This window comes from Martes martes (genome assembly GCF_963455335.1).
Source record: "Martes martes genome assembly, chromosome: 17".
NCBI lineage: Eukaryota > Metazoa > Chordata > Mammalia > Carnivora > Mustelidae > Martes > Martes martes.
The window spans coordinates 18,919,993-18,932,740 of record NC_137905.1 but is presented as its reverse complement, the minus strand read 5'-3'; the positions used below and the strand labels follow the sequence as shown (position 1 = coordinate 18,932,740).

General features: G+C 43.9%; 1 protein-coding gene across 1 annotated transcript in view; it reads left to right on the top strand.

Moving 5' to 3' along the window:
- The first annotated feature begins 4,793 nt into the window (after window positions 1-4,793).
- The window catches only part of PHAF1 (phagophore assembly factor 1), a 29,636-nt gene continuing 21,681 nt past the window's right edge, over window positions 4,794-12,748 (top strand). Inside the window, exons 1-3 of the mRNA XM_080829654.1 lie at window positions 4,794-4,839; window positions 4,969-5,089; window positions 10,932-11,014. Coding sequence (XP_080685780.1) covers window positions 5,026-5,089; window positions 10,932-11,014 — 147 coding nt within the window. The 5' untranslated portion in view covers window positions 4,794-4,839; window positions 4,969-5,025. The remainder of the gene's footprint in view (window positions 4,840-4,968; window positions 5,090-10,931; window positions 11,015-12,748) is intronic.

Genomic DNA, 12,748 nt, shown 5'->3' with positions numbered 1-12,748 from the left:
GAGCGCCACCCCCATCCACCTCGGGCTCCATGCTCAGCAGGGATACTTCCTTTTCCTCTCCCTCTGCCCCTTCCCCTATTCATGCTGTCTCTCTCGGGAATAAATCTTTAAAAAAAAAAAATAACCTAATCTTGGGGTGCTATAGTCTATGTTAGAGGTGACTCAGGGTCAGGCCCACACTCAAATGGAGGTGAATTAAGCTTCATCTCTTCAAGGGTGGTGTGTCAAAGGGTTTGTGGAAATATTTTTTAAAATCACCACAGCACACTACCACATCTGTGTGTGTGTGTATTTACAAGACAACATTGGTATTTTCATCTCCCAAATAATTGTCTTTTGCAGGCATTTTTCAAGGCATGATTACCCATAGATAGCATCCATTTTTTTCTTAACAGCACCACCACATGTACATATGTGGCATTTTTAAAAAGTTTTTATTTATTTGAGAGAGTGCAAGCTAGTGCAAGCAGTGGAGGGGTACTGGGCAGAGGGAGAGGAAGAAGCAGACTCTCCACCGAGCAGGGAGCCTGACAAGGGATTCCATCCCCTCTCCCTGGCATCCGGACCCCAGCCGAGGAGCCCAGCCAAGTGGAAGGCAGATGCTTAACCAACCAAACCACCCAGGTGCCATATATGGCATTTCAAAAATGTGTCAAGACCAGAAAATTAAAATTGTAGGGTGGGATCATGGATGAAAATGGTAGTTTGGTTTTTTTCAATATAGGATACTTCTAAAACAGTTGCTATCTTAAGTTAAATCTCAACTTTTGGGTTAGAATATAAATCTTGGGGCACCTGGGTGGCTCAGTGGGTTAAACCTCTGCCTTCGGCTTAGGTCATGATCTCAGGGTCCTGGAATCGAGCCCCACATCGGGCTCTCTGCTTGACGGGAAGCCTGTCCCCCCCCCCCCCGCCTGCCTCTCTGCCTACTTGTGATCTCTGTCAAATAAATAAATAAAATCTTTAAAAAAAAGAATATAAATCTCAACTTTTGGTTAGAGTAATTTAACCAACTTTGGGGCACCTGGGTGGTTCAGTCGGTTGAGCATCCGACTCTTGATTTTGGCTTAGGTCACGATCTCGGTCCTGGGACTGAGCCTTATGTTGCGTTCCCCACTGAATATGGAACCTGTTTGGGATTCTCTCCCTCTCCCTCTTCCCCAATCCCACCCCCCAACCCCCTGTGCCACTTGTGCTCACTCTCTCTCTCAAATAAATAACTTAAGCAACTTTGTGTCATTATTGGCCTTATTCGGGTTTCAGAAACATTAGGAAATGTAAATAGATAAGATACAGAGGGGAATTTTTGATTACAGGAGATAATCTATATCCACAATGTCTCCAGTATGGTAGATACTAGCCACATGTGGCTATCAAACCCTTAAAATGTGGCGAGTACAACCAAGAGACTGATTTTTAAATTTTTTAAATTTTTATTTTTTTATTTGACTACTTACTGTAAGCCAACTATGTGTCAGGCACTTTTCTAGAGATGAATAAAATGGGCAAAGTTCCTCACCTAGTGAAGTTTACATCTCCTGGGAAGATGAACAATAAGTAATTAAGTGGTGAAGTGATAGCTGTGAATTAACTAAAATAGCATCATGGGATAGATGGTGATGAGATCAAATAAAGGAAGAATTAGGGAAGATGTGGCAGGAAGTAACGTTTTTGCTGGGACCTAAATAACAAGTGAGCAGGAAACACTTCCATTCAGAAAAGGGGAGAATAAAGTCACTACACTAACAATTATGTCACTGGGGAGAGAGACAGGGCTTTCTACCCTGAGAGAGGAGAGTGTCCTTTGTAAGACTGACTGGGAGGGACTCCCCAATCCATTGTTTTCCACAACTCTTGGGCCTACCCATTCCTGATTTGCAGGATGCAGTTACCCTTCATTTCTGCTTTCAAACTGGCTGTTGGTTCTTCTCTTGACAAATATAACCAATAGTAACCATGGTAATAAGATTCTGTTTTCTAAGCTTTTCACCTAGGCTTCAAACATGTACATTTCCCACCTTCTAAGCTATTACATGTGACCATTTTAATAGGATTGGTATCCTTCCAGCCCTCCAATGTCAGTTCCCCCAGCCGTTGTCCTGAGGAACGCCATCATCCATTCAGCTACCCAAAGCTGGAAACCGTGTTTTTATTCTTTAATCCTTTTCTCCCTCATATTCCGCATTCATAGATCCTGCCAAAGGATTCCATCAATTCTGTCACTATCAGGCTTTTTTAAAATTTTAGTCACACACAAACCATTTACTATGAGTCAGACACTCTTGTAAGTGCTAACCAATCTGTGAAGTATGATCATTTTACAAATGAGGAAACAAAGACACAGAGAAGCTAAGTAACTTGCCCAAGGCACAAAATCATTATATGGCAGAATTAGGATTCAAACTTCCAGTAAATGTGTTTGACCAATGTTAGCCTTCAAAATAAATCTGCCAGTTATTTTACCAAAAAGGAGCTTGTTTAGGAATAGAGAATTTCAAGCCAGGACAAACAAGATACAGAAAAGCTGTAAGTAAACTCCCAGAATAAAGGAGAGGACAGCTCTTATATAGGAAAGGGGTAAGTTGGGCAGGCTATTATAAACAAAAGTCAAATTAGGGTAAAATGGGAGTTCAAAGTATAGTGGCTTTTCATTGGCTGAGTTGTGACATTGTTTCATTGGCTGGGCTGTTCCCCACAGAGGAGGAAACCTTGCATCCACCTGGCCCGTCAGTAAAATGTTAGTTATGGTAATATGGATCCTGTTGAGTATGCAATCCACCGCCAGGAGTAGGATGTCAGAGCTCCCCCTGCTGACCTCCAGCTTCCATTCTAAAGTTCCCCCCCCCCCTTTTTTTTTAAAGATCTTATTTATTTATTTAATTTTACAGAGGGAGATGAGAGCACTTGAAGGGACAAAGGGAGAGAATCTCAAGCAGATTGGTGAGGCCGGATCTCATAACCCCAAGATCATGACCTGATCCAAAATCAAGAGTCGGCTGCTCAACCAACTGAACCACCCAGGCACCGCCCGCCCCCCGCACCAAAAGGGAATTTCTTACAGGCTTACCCACCCTTGTTCTTCCTGTTACTTGGATTTTCCAGACTAAAAATTATTTTCATGTTGTTATCCAGTGTGGCTTTCTCTGTTCTTTGTCTTTCCTCTCCCACACCCCCACATGACCTGCCCCAACCTCTTTGTTCACCAGAAATAAGTCCCTCTAAGTGTTTGTTTGTTTTTTATATAAGAACCAGTCCTAGTCTGGTTGGATTTGAGTTCAATTCAAACATTTTTAGATCGACTAAGATTACTCCTCATCAATGCTAGATTTCTTTCTAGGTCTACTCCTATGCTATTTAGGCCAGCTGCCCAGCTAACCTATCCTAAACCTATCCCATCCACATATAAACGTCTTTAATGCTTGCCATGCATAGTAAGAAGTAAATGTCCACCTTATCCCTGCTCCCTGCCCCACTCCCTGTATTAGGCATCACTGGTACTTTTTTTTTTTTTTAATCTTTCCAGAAAGGTTCTTTTCATATGGACAATGTTTCTTTTATTTCTGTTTTTATATACTATACAGTTTACACCTAGCTTTTTTCTGTTAGCATTCCTTCCACATTAGCATACAGGGATATACTTTTTTAAACGTATTCTATTACATGTATCACACTTTGGTCAGCCACTTCCCTACTGATGGACATCTCAGTGACTCAGTTCTATTGTTTTGGCATACGATGTGGCAATGGACATCCTTCTCTGTGTTGTTTTACTGCCAGTAGCAGTGACTTCAAGTTTTGATGAGCCTCCCAAGTTACATTCCTACCAAACCAGTTTGAGAATTTAGCATGTCATTCTCTCCCCTGCTAAAATCCTTCCTCCAAGGGCAATGTAATGGAAAGAACTTGGGTTCCACCACTGAGGACCACAAGGTCATTTACATCTCTGGGCCTCATTTTTTTCACTTGTAAAGTGAGGTATAATCTGACATCTCAGGGTGGTTGTGAGAATCCAGAGTTGGCTTCCTCGAAGGCTTGGCTCTAAAAGAAGTCTGGTTGCCTTTTAGTTTTTCAGTGCCCCAGGCCATGGGCCAAAAGCTCAGGCTGAACAGGCTAGAGGAGCCCCTTTTCCGACCTGTAGATGAGGAGAATGAGCCACAAAGGGCACCAGAGGTTTGGTCAAGACCACACACCATTGGCGGCAAAGCAAACTCTGACTGGAGGCTGAGCTGCTGCCAACGATCTCTCCATACCGGCCCCAGGGAGCTGTACACATCTGGACTAGGTCAGCGGAGGTCTGGCCTAGCTGCTCCCCATTCTGCCTATTCCTCTCCCCCAGCCCCCCGCGTTCCTACGCAAACACTCGAGTACATTCCGCACTCACTTGGAAGTCGGTGTCTTCCCTCCCCGCTGGGCCTCAGACGTTGCACCTCGGAACTTTTGCACCCAGTGAATGTGAGTGGGACGTACGTACGTGCAGAGGGCAGACGGATTTACATAACACGTCACATTTGTGTGTTACGTGGTATGCACATCCTTGTGTAGACATGTGAAATGTGTGCAGTGTGGTGTGCAAATGTGAGGATTCACGGAGTAGGGAAGCCCCCTCCCACCAGCGCCCACCCTTCCGGGCGGTACTGTCTTCCCTCAGCCTCCGCTCGGACTTTCACAGCACTTTGCGCGTGCCTGACTCCGCCTCGGGCTCCTCCCTCCTCACCGCCCCGCAATTGAAATCCCGCCTTAGCCCCGCCCCCACCACGCTTTACGACCCCGCACGCCAGTTTTGCGGCAGACGCTTCGGCTGCGGCCGCTGTCCCTGCTGCCGAGGCTGCTACCGGTGAGGTGAGCTAAGCTGAGCTGAGCTCTGCTGACCTGAGGTGTGGTTTTGGGCTGGTGCCGCCGGTGGCCAAGGAGTAGGCGGAGAGCCAGGCCAGCGGGGACGGCAGATCAGTCGCTGCTTTGTCTCCCCAGCTTCGGTCCCGTCTGCGTTGCTGCAGGGAGGCCGCCCCGGCCCGGCGAGCTGAACCAATGCTGGATCTGGAGGTAGTGCCCGAACGCTCTCTGGGGAACGAGCAATGGGAATTCACGCTGGGTGAGTCTGGGGTCCTACTTCAGGACCTTGCTCTACTTCTTACTTCCCTCCAGGCCTTTCCTGTTTCTGGTCTCTGCCCCTTATTCCCCTGCGCCCTCTGCTTCTCGCCTCTTCCATCCTCTCGGCTCTTTGGGCTCCGGGCACTAAGTTACCCATTCCTACCGGCCAGACCCGCCAGTCTGTCGCTCGTCCTGGCCTTGAAGCCCTCGCTTCAGGCTTCAGAAGAGCTCCTTCTGGGGCAGTGGTACAGTAGGAATAATAACAACAATGGCCGACACTCCCCAGACACTTATCAAGGCCAGACCCTGCTTCTGTGCGTAATTATCTCGAGTATGCCTCCTTGGGGTCTGAGGGTCCGTCCTGTTGTTTTTCCTATTTCCATTTTACAGATTTAATAGCGAAGAAGTGACTGACACTCTTAAACGCTACAGTAGTCGGTCGCGTTTTGCTTTTCTGGGCTGTGGGTTCCCTCGTCCCTAGGGGAAAGCTAGGGTCAGATCCTTAATCACATGTTAGGGATCTAGTCAAGGGAGGTGAGAAGAGTTTGTGTATTCAAGGAACTTGTGACTTGTTTCCTTCTCGTTTTTAATCTGGTCGATGTGTGGTGTAATCCTAAACCTAGACCTCAGTAGAGAGAGTTGAAGGTTTAATGAAATAAGAATTCAAGGAAAGTAACATTTAGTTTGTGTAAAATGCAGTTTGGCCCAGTATTAACTATTCCCAACTTCACTACCTTTATCTATACAAGTACATGCATCCACTGACTCTAGTGTATGTTTACACTTATCCAGCACCTAGGCAAAGGGGGTAAGGAGCAGGTGTTGGTGCTATTTTTTTGTGCACACTTCACCTTCTGTCCCACTAATTTGGGCTACTGGACTGAGTGACCTGCTCATTTGGGCTATAGCTCATCCTTGAATCTGAAGACTCTTTTCAGTGGAGACAGGCTAGATGAGAAACTGCACAATAGATGCTGATAGGACCGTGCTGGTGCTCCGTGTCTCCATGAACGAACTGAACTACAAGCCTCTGGGTTATAGGAGCCAGTTTTATGGAGAGGTCTTAGCCAGTTTCTCTCATAAATTACACCACTCCTACAGAGTTCGTCCCAAAAATTTAAAACAGTTTGGCATCTTGTGAAGCACCAAGAGCTTGATTGGAAGGCCAGTGACATTTGCCTCCAGACCCATTCATATGCTGATGCTGTTTGCCTTCTATTTCAGAACCTCCCCTACTAACAGCTTCTCATACCAGTACTTCACAGGGAAGAGAGCCACAACCGTAGCTTCAAACTGTGCTTGATGATACATCTAGTTTGTGGATCTCAGTGGTAGAGTCTCTTGGCAGAAAGGAGTGATTAGAATGTCATTTGTGGAATGGCTGGCTGTCTTGGTCAGTAAAGAATGCAACTCTTGATCTCAGGAGTCGGGAGTTGCAGACCCACATTGGGGGGTAGAGTTTACTTAAAATAAAAATAAAAAGAATGTCACTTGAGACCAGGATTTAAAAAAGAAAAAGAAAAAGCTGGGTGGAAGAGCAAGGGTTCTTCTGTCACCTGTTGTTTAGATACCTTAACCCCTACTTCTAACTTTGCCAGTTTCCAGAAGTCAAGGTTTTGGGTAGTTCTTTCAAACTGTCTGAATATCTAAATGGCAACAACAGTGGAAAGAACTTTTGAGGGAAACCTCATAGAGGTGGCTTGGTCTTAATGATTCTCTTGTGGGTCTTAAAAATCTGCATTTCTAGGGGCCTATGGCTGGTTTACTTGGTAAAGCATGTGACTCTTGATCTCAAGTTGGTTCAAGCTCCACCTTGGGTATAGAGATTACTTAAAAGTAAAATCTTTTAAAAAAAATCTACAGTTTTAAAGCATGTCTTCCTGAAAGATTATGATTATTTTAACTTCCTCAGGTTTAAAAAAAAAAAAAAAGGAAGAAAAAAGATTTTTCCCTCTGGCAGTCTTCTCCCCATCCCTCAACATATCTAAACTGCAGTTGGAGCTGATAGGTACAAATAGGTCTAAGAAGTGGATCTGTGCTTTAGAATTACCTTCCTAGGCCAGAGAACCAGGCAGTACTTAACTAAAGTCACCACAACCCTACAAGGTAATCTCCATTTGCCAGATGAGGAGCAGGCTCAGAAAGGTAGAGATGATGAAAAGTAGGTACCTGAATAGGGAAATCCTGCTTCCCACCGCTCTGCCCTTCTGACAATTGGCTCAGCTTTGTCTCTGTTCTTTTTGGAATCTCTGCAAATGCAGATGCATCTAGCCCTTGCCATCTTCTGCTTGGCATCGCAGTGGGGAGCTGCATCCAGCTTCTTGGCTGCCCTCCTGGCCTTTGTGTGATGTTGGGAGATTAGGGAAATGGCAACAACACAGGGACAGGAAAACCTAGGCAAAGAGGAATCGCTGAGAATGCCACTGATGGCTTGATTAGTGAGTGAATAAAGGCAGTACAAACTTGGAATGTTTTCAGTAAGACTTGGAGAATGTATTGGTGTGGATGCATGTGTCTGAATTGTTCTAGGGAAGCTGAAGGCTCACTCCGTTGAAGGCAGCGTATATACCTCTGTGGACTCTGCTTATAAACATCAAAAAGTGAATAAGAAATGGTCATGTGCCTTGAAGAGTTTCGTGTGAGGGAAGGGTTACAGAAATAGTTCATTTTATTAAAATGAGGTTGAGGTTGTATAGGGTGCTTTGGAAGGGGAGAAAAGACTTGACCTGACCTGGGGATTCAGGGAGGGCTTTTTTTCTACTTACAGTAGTCAGTGCCATTACTGGAGCCAGTGAGCTCCAGGAAAGCCCTATCAGAAATCTGCCAGGTTTCTCTCTACAATGTCTCTATAGATAAGAATTTTCCAGTCAAATTCAAAACAAAACGGAACAGTGGGAAAGATTGTGTAGGGAACTATAACCAGTTTGGTATTATAATTAGAGCGTGATCTACTAATGGAAGAAGAAAATGGGTTTTCCAAATTCCCAGTGCTCTTTAGTGGTAGTTGCCTGGGATACTACCAAGGACTTTGAGGTCCAAGGGAAAAGAAGATGAAGTGAAGATTAGTGAAGTGTGTTGTGGACATGGGTTTAGGAAGAAAGAGACTAGATTTGGGGAGGTGGAAAAGGAATCTAGAGGCTTCTGGCTTGAATGACTGGGTAGATATTAGAGGTATTAAGACCCAGAATACAGTGGAGAACTGAGATTGAAAAGATGATGAAAAGTTACTGTTAATCTGTCTACTTTTTATTTGCCTTTAGATTTATATAGAAAACAGATTGAGATGTGAGTCAGAAACTAGGTGGTTGGTTGGATGGGTGAATGAGGGATAGGCAGAAGGAAGCATTGCCCATCATAGAGACCTGGGAAAGTTAGGGGAACAGCAGGAAAGACTATGTGTATGCAGAGACAGGATGAGAGTGCTCGGAGTGAGAGAGTGGTCACTAGGGTCTATGGTACCGGATTCACATGTCCCCTAATTGCTTTGTTTCACTCAATCAAAGTTCAACAAACACATGGGACCACCTACTTTGTGCCAGGCGCAGTGACTGGGTGCTGGGGATATAGCAGTGAGTAAGATAGTGGTTCTGTCCTCGAGGTATAGAGGAGACTAACAGATAAATAAACTGAATGGGAGGCTTTTTTTTTTTTAAGATATTATTTATTTGACAGAGAGAGATCACAAGTAGGCAGAGAGGCAGGCAGAGAGAGAGGAGGAAGCAGGCTCCCTGTTGAGCAGAGAGCCCGATGCGGGACTCGATCCCAGGACCCTGAGATCATGACCTGAGCCGAAGACAGAGGCTTAACCCACTGAGCCACCCAGGCACCCCTGAATGGGAGGCTTTATTAGATAAGGCAGTTGGGGAAGTGAGATGAGAGTCAAGAGCTGAAGAATGAGAAGAAACCAACTATGGGAAGAACATTCCAGCAGAGTCTGAGCTAGCACAGAGACATAAGGTAGGAAAGAGTTTGACATGTGCCGGGAACAAAGGGAGGCACAATGAGCAGTGGAAAGAAAGATGGAGGTAGACAAGATCCAGAATATTCAAGAACTTCAGGTGATGGCATGTTGTTTGAGTTTTATTGCCCTGTAATGGGAAACTCTTGAAGGGTTATAAGGTAAATGATGAGATCTCTAAAACATAGGATGTATACAGTTTAGAAGGTTGACATACCCTTTCTTGGGCTAGGTAGCTCTGTTAGAAGTAGGACAGTGCTCTAGTTTCTTTGCTGTACATATGTTTGGTTCCCTTTAGAGGACTTTTCTAGCCTTCCTTTATCAATAGCTGTGTGACAACTGGTCATTGTAGCTGCTTTGTCTCTTCCAGATGAGTTCCTCCCCAAGTGACTCAGGACCTGAGGACCCAAGGATTCCAAGGCTTATGGATTTGATGTGGTTAATTGGAAAAGAATTCTCCCTTGAGAAACTGATTTATGCCATGTGGGCCTGAGAAGCCATGTGGCCTTCTGTTCCTCAGCACCTAACTGGGCACCTAACACATGGATGTTTTCCCACTCCTTTTGGGAGAGACAGCGTAGATGCTCCTCCATTTCAGGAATGGCAGAGCTGAGTGATGTGTGTAGTTTGTTCATATTGTCAACAAACATTTATTAAGCCTTTACTTTGTACCAGGCTCTATGTTATAGAAGGCAGGAAAGTGCCTTGTGTTAAGGTCTGGTTTCCTCTAACTTTCTTCAAACTGTAGAATGGACCATCAAATGAAGTCAAGGTTAGATCATTGTTTAAATATAGATAGACCATGTGTTTTTACAACCATCTATTATTTGTATATAAGGTCTTTTCTGCACATCTCTCCTAGAATCAGAGGAAACTGATCTTGAATGTGAGCCACTGTGCTTACCTGAGGTCATATGGTGGTCCCTCCTTCTCCCTTTCTCTTACTACCTACTCCATTGTACATCAGCGTGGCTGAATAAATATTTATCCAACAGCCACTATGTGGTCAACCCTGTACTGGGTGCTGGGGATCAAGAGAATGATGAATAACACACACTGTCCTTAGATTCATAAAACTGAGTCTTGATTTTGGATTTTGTCTGGGACTTGTTTTGGATTGTGTCTCTGTAAGTTTCTTCTTGTTTGAAATATAATGGACTCTGAAAACATACTTTTTGGTAGTCCCTGGAATATTGGAGATATTGTTGGGATTTGGATTTGTTGGGATTTGGATTTCTTAAATTGGCACATATAAATTTGTTTATAATGGGCCATGAGTTCAAAAATCAAGTATTAAGACTTAGAGGATTTGTGGGTTGATAAGCAAGGATCCAGTGAAATCCTTAGTAAAATAAGTTGGTTCTGATAGATGTGTGATTTTTAACTTTTTTAATGAGCCCTTACAAGTCATGTGCTTCTGCAGACTCTTCATTTGAGAGATGAGGAAACATGCCAGAAAGAAAGAGATGAAGGAACCTGCCCTAGGTTATATGTAATTCATGGTCGAGTGAGAACCAGAACTTTGGTCTCCAAAGCAAGTCATGTAGTCTTTGCTTTTCTCATTGTTCTTTAGTTCATGCTGGCTTTGCCTTCTCTGAGCCCTTTTCCTGCTTGGGATCAGCACAGTAGTTCTCATTTCCAGGAATCTCTTTTGTATATTCACTCCCTCCCCTTATACAATCCATTTGTTCCCTTAGTGCTTGCTGCTGACTTTATTCTAGCCCTTGCTGCTTACTGAACTTTTACTTACTCATATGTTTATAGACCTTGGTGGCCCCCGCCTCCCATCCCAGGCTTTACTGCAGGGACTGATGCCTACTATGAAGATAGATGTCAGTAAATGGATAGCCCAAGTAACCACACAGGTGTCCTTGCTTTATTTCAGGAATGCCTCTGGCTCAGGCAGTAGCCATTCTTCAGAAGCACTGTCGCATCATCAAAAATGTCCAGGTTCTCTACAGTGAACAGGTGAGTGGTAGCTGCTTTGTTTACTGAAATAGCATTCCTCATCGTTGAATCACCTCCAGAGGCTGATGCTCTGAGAGAGGCATACTGGCAGAGATTGCTTGGTCATTGTGTTTGAATGGGAGAATCTCTAGCACTAGTCAGTTACCAAGTACATTTTCTTCATTTCTGAAACTTTTCATCTTGATAATCTAGTGCTGCCAGGTTTGGAAGAACAATAATAACTGCTATTTTTTTGATGTGTTTTGACTTACCGACTGGTCCTTAGACAGGGACATTTCAGTGGGAGGTCACCTCTGGGACTATCTTGTCTTCTAGGATGCTTGTCTTCCACTTTTTTATTTAAAATAGTCTTTTCTACTCTGTTGAGTGGTTTGTGTTCAAAGTTGTTGAATACAAATTTCTAGCCAGCAGAGCACTCCAGACTTGAAAAGAAGCAGATGTAGCTCACTACTTTAATGAGAATGATCTGATACATGAGATCAAATACCAAAATATTGGCTCCAAATTAAGGGACATAGTTCATATTTTGCTTTTTTTTGGGTCTGATTTATGGTGGTCTCTATTAAATGTTGGTCAGTGTGCCAGGAATTAATCCCTATTGTATAATGTTACATGTATCTACAAAGACCTTTTCCATTTCCAGAAAGAATGTATATGTTACACCAGAGTACTTTCTGATCGTCAGGATTTTTTGTGCTTGGTTTTATACGTAAAGTTAGAGACTATTTTTTATGGGCTTTTAGAAATAAGATTATTTATCGCTCTAAAAATACAATCTACCTTCTACGGAACTCTCTGAAACCTGTGATTCTTCTGTCTTCTGTGACATAGACCATGTATTGCTGTGTGGAGCAACCTTTATGGTACCCCATGTGTCACAAATTTCAGGGAATAAAGATGTTCTGTATTATTTTGGTTTTTTGAGTATTTTATTTATTTGACAGAGAGAGCACAAGCAGGGGGAACAGCAGAGGGAGAAGCAGCCTCCTCGCTGAGCAGGGAGCCTGATGCAGGACTCGATCCCAGGACCCTAGGATCATGACCTGAGCTGAAGGCAGTTGCTTAATGGACTGAGCCACCCAGGCACCCCAGGGAATAAATAGTTTTGAGCCTCTACATGCTACAGAGTGTCCTCACTCACTTCTCTGAGACCTTCGGAGTACCATTTTGATCATTTTAGTTTCCTTTGTTCTAATTAGTTTCAGATCCTAAAACACATGACCATTTATTTTTGACATGAAGAATGTTGTGGATTAGAGGTGAATGGGATTCTGTGAGGCAGTCCAGTTTGGCCTAGTGTCAAGGTTGAGCCTCTCATCAATGTCTAGTCATTACACTCTGCAGTGCAATACTCCTCTTGCAGCCTAGTGAGAGAGACCCTATAGAAAGGGTCTTCCTGAGACAGGGAATGCATAATCTCCAACCAAGAGCTTAGATATTCTTGTGGTGCCTACCATGGAACAAGGGACTTCTAAGAGTGGACCAAGGGGTTCCTCGAGCCACAGTGTCAGTGTTTTCTCATTTATAAAGTGAAGGATGGTGACTTTTCCTCTTTATCACTCTCAGATGATCGCTAACCTACTCTGACTTTCAGTGTTAGACCATGAGGGAATTACTCATCACAATTAGCAACCGTCCAAACAGAGATAATAGGCTTGCTTCTTGAGCATATAGCTCCTGCATATTCAGTTAAATCAGATTTGAGCACCCCCAAATTAGATGCATTTGAAAATA